The sequence below is a fragment of the Dasypus novemcinctus genome, chromosome 12 (assembly GCF_030445035.2).
Source record: "Dasypus novemcinctus isolate mDasNov1 chromosome 12, mDasNov1.1.hap2, whole genome shotgun sequence".
Classification (NCBI taxonomy): domain Eukaryota; kingdom Metazoa; phylum Chordata; class Mammalia; order Cingulata; family Dasypodidae; genus Dasypus; species Dasypus novemcinctus.
In genome coordinates this window covers 91,465,008-91,484,869 of record NC_080684.1, presented here as the reverse complement: position 1 = coordinate 91,484,869, position 19,862 = coordinate 91,465,008, and the positions used below count along the sequence as shown (strand labels likewise).

The following is a 19,862-nucleotide window of genomic DNA, read 5'->3' as shown; positions in this document are numbered from 1 at the left end:
ATATCAGGAAGATATCCTTCCATAAAATACCAGAGTCAAGATATCCTTTCATAAAATACCCCTGTGAAAAATGGCTCTAGTAAAATATTACTTCGCCAAAACATTTTAAGTATGACTAAATTCATTTCTGTAGCAAACTGTAATTAGCTGCCAAAGTAAATACAAATACCTAGAAGACGTCCAGTGAGTACACATTATGGCCTGGTAAACCAGGCACACAGGCAGCACTGAATGCCAACAGTTGAGTGAAGGGCTAGTTTCTGAGTAGCCCTATTCTGTTTTCAGACATGAGTTTGACAGACTGTGACTTAAGCGAATTCAAAACGACATGGATAGGGAAGCGGATATGGCTCAACTGATACAACATAGGAGGTCCAGGGTTCAAACCCAGGGCCTCCTGACCCGCGTGGTAAGGTGGCCCATGAGCAGTGCTGATGCACACAAGGAGTGCCATACCATACAGGAGTGTCCCCAGCGTAGGGGAGCCCCACATACAAGGAGAGCCATTCCCCATAAGGAGAGCCATTCCACGTGAAAAGAAGTGCAGACTGCCGAGGAGTGGGACCTCACACACGGGTGCTGACACAACAAGATGACACAACAAAGACACAGATTCCCAGTGCCGCTGACAAGAATACAAGTGGACACAGAACAGCACACAGCAAATGGTCACAGAAAGCAGACAACTGGGCCGGAGGGGAGAGAGAAAAATTTTTTTTAAATCTAAAAAAAAAAAAAAAAAAGACATGGGTAATGCCCAGTAAACATCAATTTTATGCAGTCTCTAAAACCAGTCCCCATCCCTTTGAGTGATTTCTGTCCAACAGGAGGTCTAGGCTGGTACTTAGAGCTAAGGAAAGTGTTTCCTACTTTTAACTCCTCCATCAGTTCTCAAACTTTAGTATACAGAAGAATAACATGCAGAGCTTGTTAAAAATGCAAAGTCCTGAGAGAGGACTGCACCTGCAGAGATTTGGCAAATTGAGGTGGAACCTAGAAATCTGCTCTATTTTTAATCTTTATTCGATGTTTTAAGATGTATTTCATTATCACTTTGGTATCAAAATACATTTTAGGAGATGTTGCCATATTTGTGCATTAGTACAAAACATACTTAAAATTGGCTACAGCACTCTCTGAACTGCTTAGTAACTAAAAATTTTAAGAAGATTATCCCATTTAAAAATTTCCTTTATTTCCTTAGATCTTTAAGAAACATTTCATCTTTTGCAGATCATAGTGCTTTATAACAGATTCATGGGTTCTTTTCCCATTAATACAAAAAATTTATTCAATCACCAGTTATGTTCATCTGACATTTCACTAAGTACAGGATTCAAAATGTCAACATTATTAGATCAGTCATTCAAGTGGGTCACACCAGTTTATCCTCACTGTGCCAAATATCCACTGAAAAAATAATGTGAATAACAGATGCCTCCGTATATACAACCACCTTAGTTTCTTGAAGTGAATCAATCCTGTTTAACAGGTCAAATTGCTAGTCTACGTAAATAAACGAGAAAAGACTCAAGTGTGCAGCTGTACATATCAAACATTTCGATAGGAACCTCTATAGCTAACCATACATTTGTACTGCTATCATTGCAAAAGCCCCTCCTGAACAAAGGTATAGTTTAGAATTTAAAACAAACTTGATGAGAATTTTAACAGGTAGCTTTTTCTGCAGCAGAAATTAATTACAACCATTTTTACTCAGGCCATTTTTAAAGACAAGCAAAGCTGAAAATAAATATGCAAGTATAAACTCAAGTCTACACTTAGAAATTCAGATACAGAGCACAGCAGAGCCTATAAATGTAGAAGATAAGTTAGAAATACAAACTAGCAGTGAAGCAATAATCTCTTCAAATAGCAGTAAACAAGTTCTCCAATACTATTATATATTATTTGGGTTTTTTAATTCTTTTTGCTAATAGTGGCATTTGAGAAGATATACTAACAAATATACCTTAAATCATACTCTATGAGACAAATGACCATTTAATGTATGATAAATTGTACAAACTCCTTAATGACTTCAGTTTTGAGTACAGTCAAAAGATTCAAAACCTCTGCAGATTTGCTTAAAATCCCTGTACATATTTACGAAGGCTTTTCACAATTAAGTTTCATTATCTATTTGTTGATCCAAATAATTAATGTAAAACCCTCAGTGTTTTACAAGCAAACATTTACACTTCAGGTGTTGGAGTGATGTGTTTTAAGTTCTCAGGGATGCTGTTTTGACTTATTTACTACAAGACATCATCCCCTCTTGCTTCCTTGCCCACCAAAAACAGTCTCTAAATAAAGGCAAATTTCCAAATGAAAACTCTTTGAGATTTTTCAGGCTGGATTTTAACTTTTAGTTAAGAAAAATGCCAAATATATATGCCAGTTGTTATATTTTTATGAAACAAAAAGAAATAGAGCCTATAAGCCATACTCTCTGAGAATGAATGAGACATGATGGGACCTGTTAAGACATGCCACCCTTATCATTCATAATCAGAAACTTCAGTTCCCTGTCTGAAATTGACTTGAAAAACTGACACAAAGTCAACACCTGCTTTTAAGAACTTTAAGCTAACTTACATTTTAAAAGCCTTTATAAACCTCTTGAAAACATATGTACCTATTTTATACTGACTACTTATCTATGGAGCCCATTTAATTCAACTTAAAACAATCTTCCCATTTTGTGTTTGCTTTTACCATGTTTTTAAAAGGGGGTAGAGCAAATAATTTAAGCCATTTGAGATAAAACAGGTATGAAGGATTTTTTTTTTAAATCTTACATTCGTTCAGTAATTCTTAAGAACTTAAAATTATCTATTAAATATTTGTTCCTCCTTAATATGAAACTCTTCCAACAAAGCTGATGAATAAAGAAATGTTCTTTAGGCACTGTGAGGTGTATTAACAATGGAGTATGAAACCAGGTTGAAGTACAGTTTGAATGAAGATAACAATGTGATTATAACTACAATAGTTAATAAGCACTATCCTATCCACTGATAGCAAGAAATGCTTTTACTCCAACTACTCCTGAGATTCTTGTCTAAAAAGGGAAAGTTAATTTCAGACAACTTTTAAGAGAATTCATAGATAATTCTAAGAATTGCACATATTTAGGGTATTAGAAAAGATGTTTTCTTTTGTAAGGCATCAATGATTACGTGAATAGAATGCACATCTTAACAAAAGACTGTTAACACTCTGCATCATAAAACCATTTATCTTTTCTTCTAAACCTTTCTAGCTCCTGCTACTTTTATCAGCTTAAATTAAAAAAAAGAAAAAAAAAAAAAAAGAATGCCTGTTGGCCTAATCAACTATGGTTATAAAAAACTAAGACATCTGAAACTATTAGGCACATCAAAGGTACAGTTTATGTAGTTCAAGGTTCCCTTCTTAAGGGGCAGATGAATTACCTGGCACATCATACATATGGAACTATAAAGATCATTCACTAAATTCAATGTTCACATTTATAGTCAAACTGAAACAGACGTATAGTAAATATTCAAATATACCATATCTTCAGTTACAACTGAATAAGTGTAACATTTTACCAGATAAGAAGCTGGAATTTAAGTATGAGAAACCTTCACACACTGTGCTAGTATTGGTCTCTTCTGTTTAGACGAAAGCCAGTCATCAATACTTTCAACACAGCAGATTAGAAGATAAAAGTCCAAAATAGGTGACTTGGTTGTAGTTCATAATTTAGCAATTCAATGCCACTGGCATCATAATGCTGTGGAGATCAAGTATATCTCCATATTTTAGTCAGATTTGTCCTTCTTCTTTCCTGTTAAGGGCACTTTGTTTACAACAGCAGACCCAACAGCTGTAACACCTCCAGCCACAGCAGACACTCCCCCTTTCACCAGCCCTATTCCCATGGAAGGCACGGTTGTAACAGCTGTTTTGGTCACCTCCAGACTCTTTCCACCAATCCAAGCCACACCACCAATGGTGGCACCAACGGCTCCCTTTGTAACACTGAAGATACCCCCAGTCACACGGGACAACATGCCAGGCTGCTGCTGTGGGTGATCTTTCATTGAACCTAATGAGAGAAAATATCAGGAGACAGTCAAATATAAGTATTTAAAAGAGCAGTGCAAATCACTAACCTAAGACTTCCTAACAATTCGGAGGTTGGGTTTGATAAGGCCAATCACATAGGTATAAATCCGAATACAAGACAATAAACAGCTTTTCCCTCAAAGCTAGGGTTAAATACTTGTTTTTAAAATATCTTTGTCCAGTACTAAGTCTTAGTATTTTAGAAGAAATTCTTTAGAAACTAGGCAACTATGCTAAAATGGAGTCCTATTTAAAAATCTTTCCATGATATTGTGAAAAAAGGAAAAAAAAAAAGACCTTATCTTATATTCTAATAGGAGCATGAACAAATAAAAAGATAAATATATTTAAGACTTCATTTCCTTGATAGAATCATACTGAAACAAGGATCTCAAGGTATAGTCCAGAACCTCTGGGGATCATTGAAACCATATCATAGGATCCATGAGGTAAAAAACTACTTGACTTTTCAATTTCACTCTGTCACAAATGGAGAGCAGAACTTTTCCAGAGGCTACATGATATGATAACACAACAGACTGAATGCAGAAGCAGCTTCAAGAATCTACTTATCTTGTATTAAACCAGAAACAAGAGATTTGCAAAAATGTAAAAACAATGTTTCCCTTCTTAAAATTTTGTTTTGGAAAAAGTTTACTTTTCCTAAAAATGTTTGCCATGTTAATACATAATGGATTTGTTAGCCATACTAACATGTAAATGGGTTTATTAGGTTTTCCAATGAATATGTAAATTTCTCAGAATTTATTGCTAACATGGTAAATATTGACAGAAGCCACAAAAACATAAGGTCTTTAGGGTCCTCAATTTTTGAGAGTATAAAAGGCTCCTGAGACCAAAAAGTTTGAGAACTGTGGATTTACTATTTGGGTTTCTGCTCCATGTGCCCCTTAATGATGTATTTAAGGAACTAATACTATACAAAAATAGGAAAATTACCATTTTAAATAATGCTACTTACCTGAAATCATTTTTACTCAGATATAAGGACTGGCAAACAACAGCTAAGATTAATACCTAAATCACTGTCTCAGTAATTCTTATGGAAAAGAGTATGTATTTTGAAGAGTTTAATAAACTCTTCAGATAGTCCCAGAAAAGGTGACATCAACATGAAAAAATGCAGATTTATCTTTAAGTCATGAGTTCTCTGGTTTGTTTGGCAGATAGCCTCAAACTCAGGCACAAAATTATTCATAGGAAGAGTTCATAGAAATTTGCTTGTGCCAGACTCAAATGAACATATGCCTTTTCTCCCTTTGTAATCTATGATTTAGGCAGCAACAACAGGTAAACAATGGTATTTTTCTAAACTTCAAGGAAAAATATTTGGTAACTATGCAATTCAGGACTTAAACCACAGAAAAAAGTAGTCACACACAAAGAAAGGTAAATTCTTGGCATATAGGTCCAACTAAGATCACCAAAGCAAATTAGATCCTAGCAGAATGAAGTTATGAGAGATCATAACACTGGGAAACTGACAATATATTTCAAAGAGAAAAAAGAAAATAAATCTGAACATTGAGCTTTTCTAATATATAAGGCATAAATTTACCCTGAGGTAGTTTTTCTTTTCATTGTTTAGTGATTTTACATCCTATCACACGTGGGAAATCTCACCAATTAGTTAAAACAGCATGCACATAGAGAGGAAAAAATACATATAGAGCAACTAAATTTATTAAAACCAGCCAACCATATTTCTTATTAAGACTATTTCCATACTAATATAAATTTTCAAAATGGAAATAGCTGAAGATGCACTAGATTGAATATATAAATATATATTTGAATACATTAATTATTATGATGAACAACATTACATAACTGATCATTCTTTTGTAATCAAAGTCAGTGGCAATAAGAAACTGGGGAAAAATCATGATTTGAGGATGAAACAAATAATTGCCTCATGCTAAATACCTCATTAGTAAACTTATTTTGCTATGCCAAATTTTGTACACATGCATTTAATGAAGACAAATAATTTTTCCTAATCAGATAAATATTAAAGCTGTCAATTTGTTTAATTACAGTGTACTCATGAATATCACTATAAAATTATCTGCTTTGCAGATTACTCGTTTAGCAGGTTGTCACAGAAGAACATTCTTGAGGCCATGTTCTCTTCTTTGACATTATACTCCTGTCTTGTCCTTATTTATCCCTGTCCTGATTTCTTTATCACAACGTTCTTGTTAATTCTTATTGAACCGTAACCTTTTTTTTTCCCTAAAACTCCATGGTTCTACTTCTAAAAAACCAAGGAAGTAGAAGAGCTGAACCAATAATTTTCCAGGCTCTTCCTCCATACACCCTCCCGGACAAAACACCTACACAACCAACAACCAAAAAACCCTAAACTAAACGTAACCAGCTGGTTACCTCACCTCCATCTTCTTTTCACCCTAAATATGATCTTTACTGTGTTTATTTTCCTGGCAATTTAATTTTTGCCTACCAACATAAGGTAGAATATAGGGAGAAAATTTTAGACAGTGGGTAAGAGTAGGGAAGAAAATATGTACCCAGAGTCATGAATTCCAGCCCTAGCCTCTTCTCAGAGACATCCCAGTGAATGCTACCTTAGCTCTGTCAGGCATTCAGCCCTTATTCTCCAATCTGATTCATATTAAGTATTATAACTATCCTGTACAAACATGCAATTCCCTAAGGAGATCTACTTTTTGGATTATTTTTATTAATATTCTATACCAAAACCAAAACCATAAATTAAAAAATGCCTGTAATAATTTTCTATATGGTCAGGACATTCATGTGTGCAAACAATGTTTCCAAGGATTTTTTGAAATAAAGAATAAAATGATTCATGATGTCATAATTTTCAAACTTAAAATAAAATTACGCAGACTCTATAGCCATATATTATAGGAAGAGAGAGCTACCAATTATACTTCAATGAATAGGTATTTAACAACAAATCTTAAGTACCTCTTGAATTACGGTGATTTTTTTGTTTGCATTACATCAAAACTAAACATAGTCCATCATTCCTCCCCATCCCACCCCACCCCACCCTTTATGAATGAAAGGATTTCTTATGAAATGGTCTTGAATAAAAGTGGGACAAGAAAATAGACCATATATAATAAAAGTTACATTGTGTGCCCATTCAACAATATCTGTGCTTACTTATTAAAGGCTAAAAATGTTTATCTTCAATTATTTTCTGAACTATTATACTGATAGGGTACATGAGTTATATTACTTTAAATTTAATAAAAATCAGAGCAGTAATTCTTCAGGATACTGTCTATACTCTTAATATTATAGACGCATATTTACCTTCTGGTGGTTCATCACTAAGGTATGATGGGATTTCTTGTTGGTTTTTATCTGCCTGATTCATAATCGCCTAAAAAAAAAATACACATTTCATTTTAACTTCAACATGTGAGACTAGCTCTGATCACATACTAATTTAGGACTCAATTAACTTTATTCAACTAAACATTTAAAACACCCACCAAAAAACTATTTTATCTCATCTCTCTCCTATTTCAATTCATGGCATTTATGAAATACTTTAAATTAGACCAGTGGACAATAAAAATCACATCTGAAACACTAACCAGAGAGGCAGGCTTGGTACAAGCTTTCCTATGTGGTTACTACTGTGCTTCAACTTAAATTGAAAATTACCAATTGAACCTAATATACTGGCTAATTTAGTTGTAATTCATTTCACAATACACTTAAGATTAAAAATAATAAGAAAGTTAAAATACGAGAAGCAGACTTGGCCCAGTGGATAGGGCATCTGCCTACCACATGGGAGGTCCGCAGTTCAAACCCCAGGCCTCCTTGACCTGTGTGGAGCTGGCCCATAGGCAGTGCTGATGCACACAAGGAGTGCCGTGCCATGCAGGGGTGTCCCCCGCGTATGGGAGCCCCATGTGCAAGGAATGTGCCCCGTAAGGAGAGCCACCCAGCGTGAAAGAAAGGGCAGCCTGCCCAGGAATGGCGCCACACACACGGAGAGCTGACGCAGCAAGATAACGCAACAAAAAGAGACACAGATTCCCGTTGCCGCTTATAAGGATAGAAGCTGTCACAGAAGAACACACAGGGAAAGGACACAGAGAGCATACAATGGGTGGGGGAGGGGGAAATTAAATAAAATCTTAAAAAAAAAAAAAAGGAAGCTAAAATATAAAATAAGCTATGTTGGGAATATTAAATTTTATTTTCCCAGTTCCCTTTACTGTCTTAAAATATTTGTCTAAAAAATTCACTTGACTAAGTAAAGATTAAAAACAACTCAAAATTGATCTAAAAGTGTCCTTGGCCAGAACACTACGTTTATGATCCCATCAGTCAACTAAGAATTTCCTAGTCATATCATCTTAGAGCCTAAATTACTGTTTTTCTACATATACAACTAACAAGTGATTAATTTTGATGAGTGTTTCAGTATATCATTAAGTATTGATTGAGTACCTACAATGGGTCAAGCAATGTTTTAGGTGTACAGGACAATGCAGTGATCAATACATGCCAAAAAATTTCACGCTATTATGAAATGAACACTGATGGGAGGCAGGGAAGACAATAAATATAAAAAGAATATATTGTATATCAGATGGCGTTCAGGGCTGTGGCGAAAAAGTTTCAGCAAGAAGAGCTATGGAGGGTGACGTGTGCTTTTTTAAATAGGAGAGTCTGTGAAAGCCTGTGGGAGGTCACATCCCAAGGCTGAAGAAATAGCAAGAGCCCAGGCCCTGAGGCAGGAGAGGAGTTTTGCCTTGGGTGTTCTGACTAGGTCAAAGGAAGCAGAAGAGGTCAAAGAGAAAGGTTCTGATCACAAAGGCCCTTGCAGGCTGTGATGGAGATTCTGAAATAATTCTGAGTGAGATGGGAAGAAATCAGTTTGCATATATCAGATTCTGAAATAATTCTGTGTGAGATGGGAAGGAAGTAAACGAAAGACACTGAACCAGGGAATGAGGTGTTGATTTACATTTTTACAAGATCACCTGGCTAATGTAGGTAGAACAAGGAGATAAAGTGCAGAGTCAGAAATCCCTATCAGAAGACGACTATTTTGAATAATCCACATAGAAAATGTAGATGGCTCGGAGAGTGGGGTAGAAGTTATGAGAAAGCAGGGATTTTCAAGGGTAATTTTAACTCTGCAATTCATCTTGCAATGTCTTTAAAACCTAAATCCTGTGGAAGATGTAACTTCATGACAGTTTACACACTCTAGCAGCACTTGTCATGTGACTAATGCATCTTTTAGTTGCTCAAGTTGAAAACCCTGACTCATGCCATTTTTGAAAAGCACATAATCTTACCCTAAACTGGTTTGTGAATTGAGCACTTCATCGCATACATACAACTTAAAAAGTAATAGTCAAGATACGTAATCTCTGACAAAAAGGACCACAAGAGTATCAACTAGTGCAAGACTAGGAGAAAGGGTTCTTGATTGACATGCCTTAATTTTAAAAAGTCCCTCACACCAGAAAGTTACATTCATTTCCATTCATATTTAGATTTTCTTTGACATATCACAATAAGAGCATAACAAATTATACATCATAGTGGTTAAGACTCTGGAATCAGACAGCCTGGATCTGAATCACAATCAACCATAAACCATATACTGAGGACAAATAACTTCAGCAGATCCTTGCTGTTCAGGAGATTTAAAATAGAAATTAAAGATATTCTAGCCCTAACTCTTAAGATTAGAATACTGCTTAACAAATTCCAAAACAGTAGTCCTGCAAGAATGTATGTGTCCCTTCTTGAGGACTATGACTATTTTGGAGTCATTCTCTTCCCCTTCAGAAATTCTAAGAGCATGATCTTTGTGTAATATGTTCATCACTGTAATACAGTATCTATGTGCCATACCCACACACACAAATTTGGCTGAGAAACTGATCAATACAAGCTGCCATACCCTGTAGAAAAATATGGTAAAATATATGTACACCTACACCTTGCATATTTTAGTTGGAGTTTAAAAACAGGTGTGATTTTGTTAGTGACTACATACATTTCAAATCCCTATCCCACAAATTCTTACCTGAGTTCCTTTTAAAAAAATAAGTTATTTTCCACATCGTGTCTTGTAATTTAAAAAGACCATTTTAAAAAATTAGACAAGATATATGCAAACTAATGCAGACAATATGAATTTTTTTAAAGATTTCTTTCTTATTTATTAACGTCTTCCTGTAGGTATGCGAGGAGCCTGCAGATCTCTGAGCAGAGAAACATTTGTCAGAACCACACTTTAAGAAGCTGAGGCTAGAGAGATTAACTCCAATAAGTGGCTTCTTCAGTGCTCAATGTGAAGGAATAACAATCAGTACTCTTTCCAGTTCTTCTCTCCATAAATGCTCAAGCCAAAAATCCTAGGAGTCATGCTTGACGTCCTCTTTTTTACATCCCCATCTAATCATCAGTAAATTCTGTTGGCTAAATAAATACAGAATGACTTCTCACTGCTTCTACTGCCATCACTTTATTCTAAAGCATCATAATCTCTTAATTGGACTACTGTAAAATCTCTTTACCTGGGCTCCAAGCTCAGCAGTTAAGCCTTGCTCTTCCCCCCTTCAGTCTAGCTATGTCAGACTTTTGATTTAAAACCCTCTAACTGGGAAGCGGATGTGGCTCAACTGAGAGAGCATCCACCTACCATATAGAAGGTCCAGGGTTCAAACCCAAGGCCTCCTGGCCCGTGGGGAGCTAGCCCACATGCAGTGCTGCCACGCGCAAGGAGTGCCATAACACACAGGGATGTCCCGTGTAGGGGAGCCCCACACCCAAGGAGTGCGCCCTGCAAGGAAAGCCACCCCACGGGAACAAAGCGCAGCCCGCCTAGGAGTGGCACTGCACACACAGAGAGCTGATGCAACAGAAAAGAGACAGATTCCCAGTGCTGCTGAGAATGCAAGTGAACACAGAAGAACACAAAGCAAATGGACACAAGAGAGCAGACAATAGAGGTTGGGGGAAGGGGAGAGAAATAAATAAAATCAATCTTTAAAAATAAATAAATGCTACTTAAAAATAGAAATAAAACCCTCTGCTTCCTATTTCCTTCAGAATAAAATCCAGAACCGTTACTTTAGCCTTTGAGGCCCAGAATCTAACACCGCCATTTCTATTCTGATATCACGTACCAGTCTGTCTCTTGCTCATTCTATTGTAACACTGGCTTCCTTGCTCTTCCTCCTGAAAGGTCTTCCCTACCATATCTTGCTACTTACTTCATTCAGACCCTTATGCAAATGTTGCCTTATCAGAGGGCCTACTCTGACTACCCTGAAAAAGACTGACACCCTCCTCCCACTATCCTTATCATTTCGCTCTTACTCTGCTCTATTTTCTTATCTCTTAATGGCACTTGATATTTACTTCAAGTCTCTCCCAATTAGAATGTAAGCTTCAAAAGAAAATGGATTATGTTAGTTGCTAGATACCCAGAGCCTTATTCAATATCTCATGCATGGTAGACATCCAAATAGCTGGATTTTTTAAAAAATTTCTCTCCCCTTCCCCTCCTCCCCCAATTGTCTGTTCTCTGTGTCCATTTGCTGCGTGTTCTTCTTTGTCCGCTTCTGTTGTTGTCAGTGACACAGGAATCTGTGTTTCTTTTTGTTGCGTCATCTTGTTGTGTCAGTTCTCCATGTGTGCGGCGCCATTCCTGGGCAGGCTGCACTTTCTTTCGCATTGGGTGGCTCTCCTTACAGGGCGCACTCCCTGTGCGGCGTAGGCTCCCCTACGCCGGGACACCCCTGCATGGCAGGGCACTCCTTGTGCGCATCAGCACTGCACATGGGCCAGCTACACAAAGGTCAAGGAGGCCCGGGGTTTGAACTGCAGACCTCCCATGTGGTAGACGGATGCCCTAACCACTGGGCCAAGTCCGCTTCCACAAATAGTTGAATTTTTTAATGAAGTAGAAGCAACATCACTTGGGTATTAATGTGAGCTACAAAGAAGAAATTTTGCTGATGTCAGATTTCTAGTGTGAGCAAGAAGATACATAAAGATGATGATGAAGACAGAATACAAGAAAAGAGAAACAGCTTCTGAAGGAAGATGAAGGTATTTTTTTTTAATTAGAAAAATTACAGGTTAACGAAAAATCGTGCAGAAAATATGAAGTTCTCATATACCATCCTATATTAATTCCTTGTATTTGTGTGCTATATTTGTTACAAATCATGAATGAACATTTTTATAATTGTACTATTAACTATAATCCAGGGTTTACATTAGGGCTCACTGTGTTGTACAGTCCTATGGGATTTTTTATGTGTTTTTAATTTTTATTCTAGTAACATATATACAATCTAAAATTTCCCCTTTTGATGAAGGACTTGTTTTGAATAAGCAATATGTGAGATGACTTAAGGACATCCATAGGAGATGTTCATCAGGTAAGTGGATTTCAGGGTTTTGAGACAGACTTGAATACTTGAAGCCTGAGGTGGAGCTGAGGCTCTGAAACTGGTTTGACGTGACAAGTGAAGCTGTGGAAGTGGGTGATAGGATAAAGAAAGAGAGCAAAAAGAGAGAAGTAGACTGATAACCTTAGCTAGATTACTCATATTTAAGAGGTGAGCTGATAAGCCAGCAAAAATATACAAACAAAAAACACTTGAAAATGAATAGTCAAATGAGTAGTCTCATGGAATTTATAAGCTTCCTAAAGAGCTACACAATGGAAACATTAAAATAATTTTGAAACTCAAATACCACAGGGAAATGCTAATGATATATTTAGAGAATACAAAAGGCATATTCCATATGATCCAATTTTTTAAATGCATATAAAAAGACTGAACAAAGGTATAGCAAAGTGTTAACAGTTGCCACTAAGGAGCAAAAATATAGTTAACAACTATATTTCAATTGACCAAAACCATATACTACTTTTGTAATTAAAGAAAAATACGTATTTTTAAGTTTTGGAAATCAGTGATGTTCTATAAAGGATATTTTTAAACGGTTATGCAGTCCATCTAGTCCTAGTTATTCTAGGTTTTTATCCACACATCAGGTTGATCATCTGAAAAACAATGTACTTGAATCACATTATGCTGACTTCAAGAAAACAGCATCATTGAGTCTTGTTCACAGTTATGTCCTTAGTAAGGAAACCCTGGCAAACAGCCTTATGTAGCCTATTACTACATTCACTCTCCAACACTGCTGAACACATGATCCACTACATCACTTGATGGCTGTGATATGGAGCTCTGAGACTTTCTTTACAAGTAATTATTCAGAAAGCCTTTCCTTTCCCCTAAATATTAAGCATGTTTTCTTCTGAGACCTACAAACTTTTTCTTATTTAAAATATACAAAGATGTGATGTTTCCCTCTCCTTTTGGTTTCCAAGAAGCTTTTAGCTAAAATCCCAGGTCAACGAAGTAGGTAGGCTTCTGTGGCTTGCACAGCTGTGTCCCATGTTCCTATTCCTCCATATTCCCTCATAACATCCACCTCAAATTTCTATTTCCCCTGGTCTGTAATTTGAGTATCTTATTCATATTTTACCATTGTATTCATATTTTTGTTATATGCTGTCACATAGTATTCGTGGAATAAATAGGATAAAAATTTAAATATAATTTGTACCCACATTAAGCATCACTAGAAAAAAGGTGTATACCAATATATGGTAAAATTTTTTGTTAAAAAAAAATAATTTAAGCTAGATTACTCTTTCATATGTACCTTTTTAAGAGTATGCAGTGGTATGCCAGGGGCTTCAAAAGCCACAGAAGAGACAGGATACATCCATGTTATTAGTCAGTAATTTTTAATAGTTTTATTTTTAAATGCACACTAATTAAAAATTAAAATGAAACATACTTGTGAATTTATTTTTAAGATAATTAGACTTTCAAGAAATTTCATTCTTGCTTGGGGATGCTTCCAGTGTAACCTCAGATTTACCAGCCCCTCTTCTGAGCCCACTCTCAATCCCATGATTTCACTCTCTACTGCCCTTAAGTGGAGAATTTGGGGCACAAAAGTTTAAAGTGTACAAAGCTGATGCAATTACATTATATAGAAACTTTGCTATTATATATTATTAGCAATACTTACCAACAGGATTATCTATAAATCAGAAATAGCAGCTCTGGAGACCTGTCAGGCCAGACACCCAGATATCCAGACTAAACGAAGTGCTATTACAGGGCCTCAAAAGTTTTAAGAAGCCAAAGAGATTGATTTGTTGTTTTTTTTAACGTCTGGGTTTCATGTATAACTATAGACCATAATAGCAAGTTTGTAATATTAAAATTCCTCTAGGCCCTTAGGGTAATAAAAATTGTATAAAAGCAGCAAGTGTTTTGGATATATTTTCTTTTCTGAATTCCTAATCCGATCATAAGATACCAAGCTACCTTACAAAGGTTTTTTGCTAAAATCCCTAGCTATTTATAGCGCATGTCCACATCCAACCTCTACACATACACATGTGCCAAAATTTTACTGATTTTCTCTTCCTGGATATTAGCCCTTCACTACTTTTTATATTACCATCCTCTTCATTATCATCACTACAGGAGATGTATTCTTCTTAAATTGGAAAAAAGACAAAATGATCCCTAACATCCTAAAACAGGAAAGTAATAAAAAAATTTAAAACTACACAGGTAGAGACAAGTAACAACTGAGTGTCAAAATGACAATTTTAAAATAATAGTGGCATTAAACAAAATTACTAAATTCTATGCAAATCGTCTTGAGTCTTTTTTCTTCCCCTCCCCCTCCCCGCTGTTTCTGCTGTGTCCATTCGCTGTGTGATCTTTCGTATCTATTTGTCCTCTCTTCTAGTCTTACTCACCAGGATTTGATCCTGGGGAACTCTGATGTGGAGAGAGGTTCCCTGTCAATTGTGCCACCTCAGTTCCTGGTCTCTGCTGCGCTTCACCTTGACTCTCCCCTTCGTCTCTCTTTTGTCGCATCATCATCTTGCTGCATGGCTCACTCGTGCAGGACACTGGCTCACCACGTGGGCACTCAGCTTGCCATGCAGGAACTCACGAGGGCACCTGGCTCACCATGTAGGCACTCGGCTCGCCAAACGAGCACTTTTGTAGGCACTCGGCTTACCGCGCAGGCACTGGCTCATCACATAAGCATTGGGGCCCACCACGCGGGCACTCACGTGGGCACTTGGCTCACCACGCGGGCACCCACATGGGCACTCGGATCGCTGCACAGGCACTGGCTTGCCACGCAGGTACACTTTCTCTTCTTTTTCACCAGGAGACCTCCCATATGGTAGGCAGAGGCCTTATCACTTGAGCCACATCCTCTTCTTGAGTCTTTAGTTCAACATATACTTGAACATCTACTATATGCCAGGCACCCTGTTAGATACTGAGATTTCACTGTGATTAAGCATACTCAGGATTATAAACTCCAATGTTACAATCAGTGGGGATGTATTTTCCCAGAATTTACCAGTTTAGTAAATCACTCACTCCAAAAACAAAAATATGTGCCCTCTAGGGGCTCATAATGCACACAGTTCTATTAAAAATGTATTTTCCTAAGGAAAACAATAAAGACAAAAAACAACCCTTAGCACAAATGGTTTAACTTATTCTATCTACCTTTTGGTCCTGAACATGTGACCAAACTATTACGACGCCAAAACTGGTTATAAAGAGGTTTTTAATAAATTGCGAAATGGGAAAGACTTCTTAGCTATAGGCTATATATTATTTATGCAAATTCATGAGCAGTTACTTTAAGCATTTTTGGTGGAAGAAATAATACTTTTTCAGTACAATAGCATCATAGATATAGCAGCTGGCAAATATACTAAGCAAAGATTAACAACAGTTCCCTAGAGGATAATTTATTCCAATAATAGAAATAAGTAAACAAATGCCTCTTAGGAAACTTCCTTTTTTTAAAGGAAAACAAATGAATCAATGTTGTTTGTGGATTTCAATAACACTGTATATAAAAATTAAATTTGTAAGTTATAATGGGAATGAAGTCTGAAAACAGTACACAAATGTGCCTATGGGGTTCACTCCCTCTATACACCAAAGCAAGTTAAATACAGTAACATAAGTTGTATAAACCTTATCTACAAAATACAGAGGACAATAGTTTATGCTTCAAAATACCTATTATTAAACATTAAGTGCCAATTTCCCCATATAAGACTATAAATGAATTAACCAAATTCTCCTAAAAATTCTATATATAGGTACATTTCCACATCCTCACTCCCATTTTTTAGAGTCTTTGTCAAATAACTAGAGGGAGCTTCAAATATATATTTATATAGAGCTTTAATGCACACACGCACCAAAAATCAGTGTATATGAAAACTCCAACTTACTTTTTTTAGGCTTTTCTAGTTAATCACTATCCTGAACAGGCTACTTTTAAAAATGGCCCCTGCCCACTAAGTCAACAGCAGAGGAGACATGCACTGAATCTGGCAACAAGGTCTCTGGAATAGGGAGGAAAAAGCAACCTACCAGTAAAATTTGTAAGTGCACATGTAATGACAACTCACAGTATCAAAATGAAAATTTTTAAATGTTGCCCTCATATAAATCATTAAGCATTACAACACTCTATCAAACCAGAGAACAGTACATAAGTCATCTTCATTAAATTATACCTCATTAGTTCAGATATTTTCCTCCCTACTATGTGTTAGGCACTCTGTAAGGCATAGAGATTTCAGTGTTAAATAAGAATGAAAGGATCTCCTCTCAAGGAGTTTATATATAACTCAGTAGGACAGCTTCAGGAAGTAGGAAAACAGCAAATACTCAGTGACTAAAACAAAGAAAAGGAAAGATTTTCCTGGAGTTTGAAAGAATAAAACAAACACACACAAGACCTGCATGTTTATTTGTCTTCTTAACAATGTTGCCTGCACATGGACAAATTTTTACCGAATTTGGTTTCTGGTACACTTGTTATAAAAAAGACTAAAGAAATAAAACTTGGAAAAAAACAAGATGTTTATAGGTTACTTCTCTCTTTCTTTTTAAAAAAGCAGGCATGGGCCCACACATTTATCCCATGGTGTGGTATCAATATTCCTGGAGAGCCCTTTAAAGCACCCACACCGGTGGAAGTTTTAAAGGCTAAGCAATAGCATATAGTACAAATCCACAGATAGTAAATAAAGATTTTTCATTTGGAATTAGCACAAACGTTCGTTTGAAATTGTTTCATAGTGGAGGTCGTGATAAATTAAACGAGAACTGTTCTCTTTCTCTAAGTATTTCTAAACCCTTCCCCGGACGGCTCCCTCTCCCTCCACGGATCCCATTAGGCACTAGCAAATCTCTCTTTTTTTCTTTAGCAGAGGGAGTGACGTGGCATGAGAGGCAGAAAATGACCGTGGAGGAGCTGTGGCTAGGGCCAGTCGGCACCTCCTCCCTCCGCTCCACGCTGTACACCCAGTACACCCCCAAGGCCCCGGCGTTCCAGAATTTCTTTGTAAAAGGCTTAGAAGAGGCAATCTGGTTGGCAGTAGGAGCTGGGGGAGCAGTCTTGAAGCTGCCAAGTGCAGAGCAAGCAGTCTTCATTTCGACCGGGGAGGCACTGACGGATGCTCCAGCGCTGCCCCCGTCATCCCTGGGCGCCATCAGCGCCCCCTTCCTTCCCACACTTTCCAGGTTGAGGTTCGGTGTGGGGGTAGAGCCCGCCTACCTGGTTAGAGCACAGGGACTGTCCACAAAGGGCCAACTCTTGTGTGCGACTCGCGCCTGAACCCAAGACAGCGGTTTATCAACAGGTCGGGAGTCGGCGACGGTGGAGGGGGGGTGGGCGGACACCAGAACACAAGCGCCCTGCCGCATCCCTCTCCCAAGCCGCAGACGCCCACCCCAAACCCCGTCCTGGCCCCATGGAACTGAGAGGTCAGGCGGAGGCCTCCAACGGGAGCCCCCAATTTTAAACCATGTCCGGGAGAGTCAGGGACACAGAAAAAGGAGCAGCCGCGCTAGCCAACCTCCATCCGCCTCCAACTTCGCCGCCCCCTTCCCAGCTTAGTCCCCCCAGAGGGCCCGGCTCGGCGAAGCCAGGCCCGGAGAGAGAGGAGGTGGAGAGCAGGAGGGCTAACGGAAGAAAGCGAGAGAGGGGGGCAGGAAGCCAGGCCGGCACCCCCCGCCTTCCCCGTCCCATTTACTCACCGCGGGGGCTGGGGCCGAGGCCAGGGGCTGGAACCGGGCAGAGGGAGCCTGGGGCGGCAGCGGCGACTGAGACAGCCCCAGGGCAGTTGCAGGCTTCAGCAGCACCTCCGCAGGTAGTGGAGCGAAGAACCTCAGTTGGTGGTGGAGGCGGCGGCGGCGGCCTCTGGCTGCGGACGTGGCGCCCGACTCAACCCGCCCCTTCGCAGCCTCCTTGGCTCCCGCCTTCTCCCGTGGATCGGGCTCCAGCGCGCACGCGCGCTTGCGCACGCCGACCCCTCCCGCACCCGCTGGGCACGAGCCCACCGTTTCTCGAACCGCCCAGCCCTCCCAGCAGCCCCCTAGGCTGCCTCCGCCTGATGTGCGCACGCGCGACGTCCCCCCCACCCCGCCCCCTCCTCAATCACCCTTCCGCCCCTTTTGCCCCTGGCTGTCTCTGCGGAAGCCCCCAGCCCGCGCGCTCGCCCGCCTCCTCCAGGGTCTCCCCGCCCCCTCTTGCCGCTGTCCAATCAGATCGGGCGAGGGGTGCGCTGCGCTGGGTATGCGTAGGCGACGGCCTTTGACCCTGAGCGCCAACGAGGCGGGTTGCTGGAGTCTTCGTTTCTGTGCCGAGTAACGGTCTCGCGGAATTCAGAACGTTCGCTTCAGGGCAGGTGGGACGGTCGCCAGTTTTCTCTGACACTTCGCCCATAAGCTTGAACCATCTTTCCTTACCCGCCTCCCCTCCGGGGAATTACGAGCTGGACCTTCCCTCAGCCTCTCTCGGGCCTCTCTACACTTCTTTACTGACCAAGTGTTATGGTTGGAGAGGCCTTGCTTATGTTGTTTTTTTCCCCCAGTCTTTTAACACCTTGAGAGTACGAACCCCTGTGGTTCGTCCTCATTGCCGCAATGCTTAGTGGAATGCCTAGGGTTTGCTAGGCAGTCATGTTTTTTTAAGGGAGGTACCGGGAATCGAACACAGAGCGTCAAACGAAGGGCACGAGTTGGTGAGGCCGGGAGACCAAAGAACACACTTCGTTGGCGTTTAGTCGGGCATAAGCTTTATTGGGACAGAGGGACAGGAGAGAATCATTGACAGCCAGTCAAAAATGAATGAAGTTAGTCCTCTACAAAGAGATGGGAAAATAAGGAGTGATGTAAAGGGTAATAAGGATGTTCGATAGGGCATGAGAACAGAGTTCCTGCTAAAATCCCATGAAGGTGCACTTGGGGTCTGGTGATGTTTTCACTATGCCCATAGGAAGGCCATTTATCAAGGATGCCTACTGCTTTGGGAAGATTATAGTTTATGATACTATCTGTTCTCTGGGGAGGGTAGTTAACTTTTAACTTAAGCCTAGGTCACACAGATGGCTCTGTGCTGAGAACTTGGGGAGGGCACCTGGGTCCCCACACATGGGAGCGGTCTCAACCACTGAGCTACACCCGCTCCCCATGATATTTTTTGACCAGAATGGATGAGTAGTGAAAAGAAAACTTAATTGGAAATTAGAAAACTGGTCTTGCACCTCTTCCTGTCACTTCCTGTTTAGGTTCCTCTTCAAGTCTCTCCGCAAT

The 19,862-nt window shown here is 39.1% G+C and overlaps 1 protein-coding gene across 2 annotated transcripts; it reads right to left on the bottom strand.

Moving 5' to 3' along the window:
• Window positions 1-1,173: 1,173 nt before the first annotated feature.
• TMEM263 (transmembrane protein 263) lies at window positions 1,174-18,664 on the bottom strand. 2 transcript variants are annotated; one of them, XM_004473298.5, is made up of 3 exons: window positions 18,306-18,664; window positions 7,429-7,498; window positions 1,174-4,078 (listed from the first exon to the last, which is right to left on the bottom strand). In XM_004473298.5, the coding sequence occupies exons 2-3, from the start codon at window positions 7,490-7,492 to the stop codon at window positions 3,792-3,794; spliced, it is 351 nt and encodes a 116-aa protein (XP_004473355.1). In that variant the 5' UTR covers window positions 7,493-7,498; window positions 18,306-18,664; the 3' UTR covers window positions 1,174-3,791. The 2 variants fall into 2 exon arrangements, with proteins under 2 accessions (XP_004473355.1, XP_058164656.1); XM_058308673.2 differs by lacking the exon at window positions 18,306-18,664 and adding an exon at window positions 14,972-14,992.
• Between the last annotated feature and the right edge of the window lie 1,198 nt (window positions 18,665-19,862).

Coding starts and splice junctions, on each gene's coding strand:
- TMEM263 (XM_004473298.5), bottom strand. CDS start 7,492: ATGAATCAGGCAGATAAAAACCAACAAGAAATCCCATCATACCTTAGT. Junction 4,079..7,428: donor TAGTGATGAACCACCAGAAG/GTAAATATGCGT, acceptor TTCTCTCATTAG/GTTCAATGAAAGATCACCCA.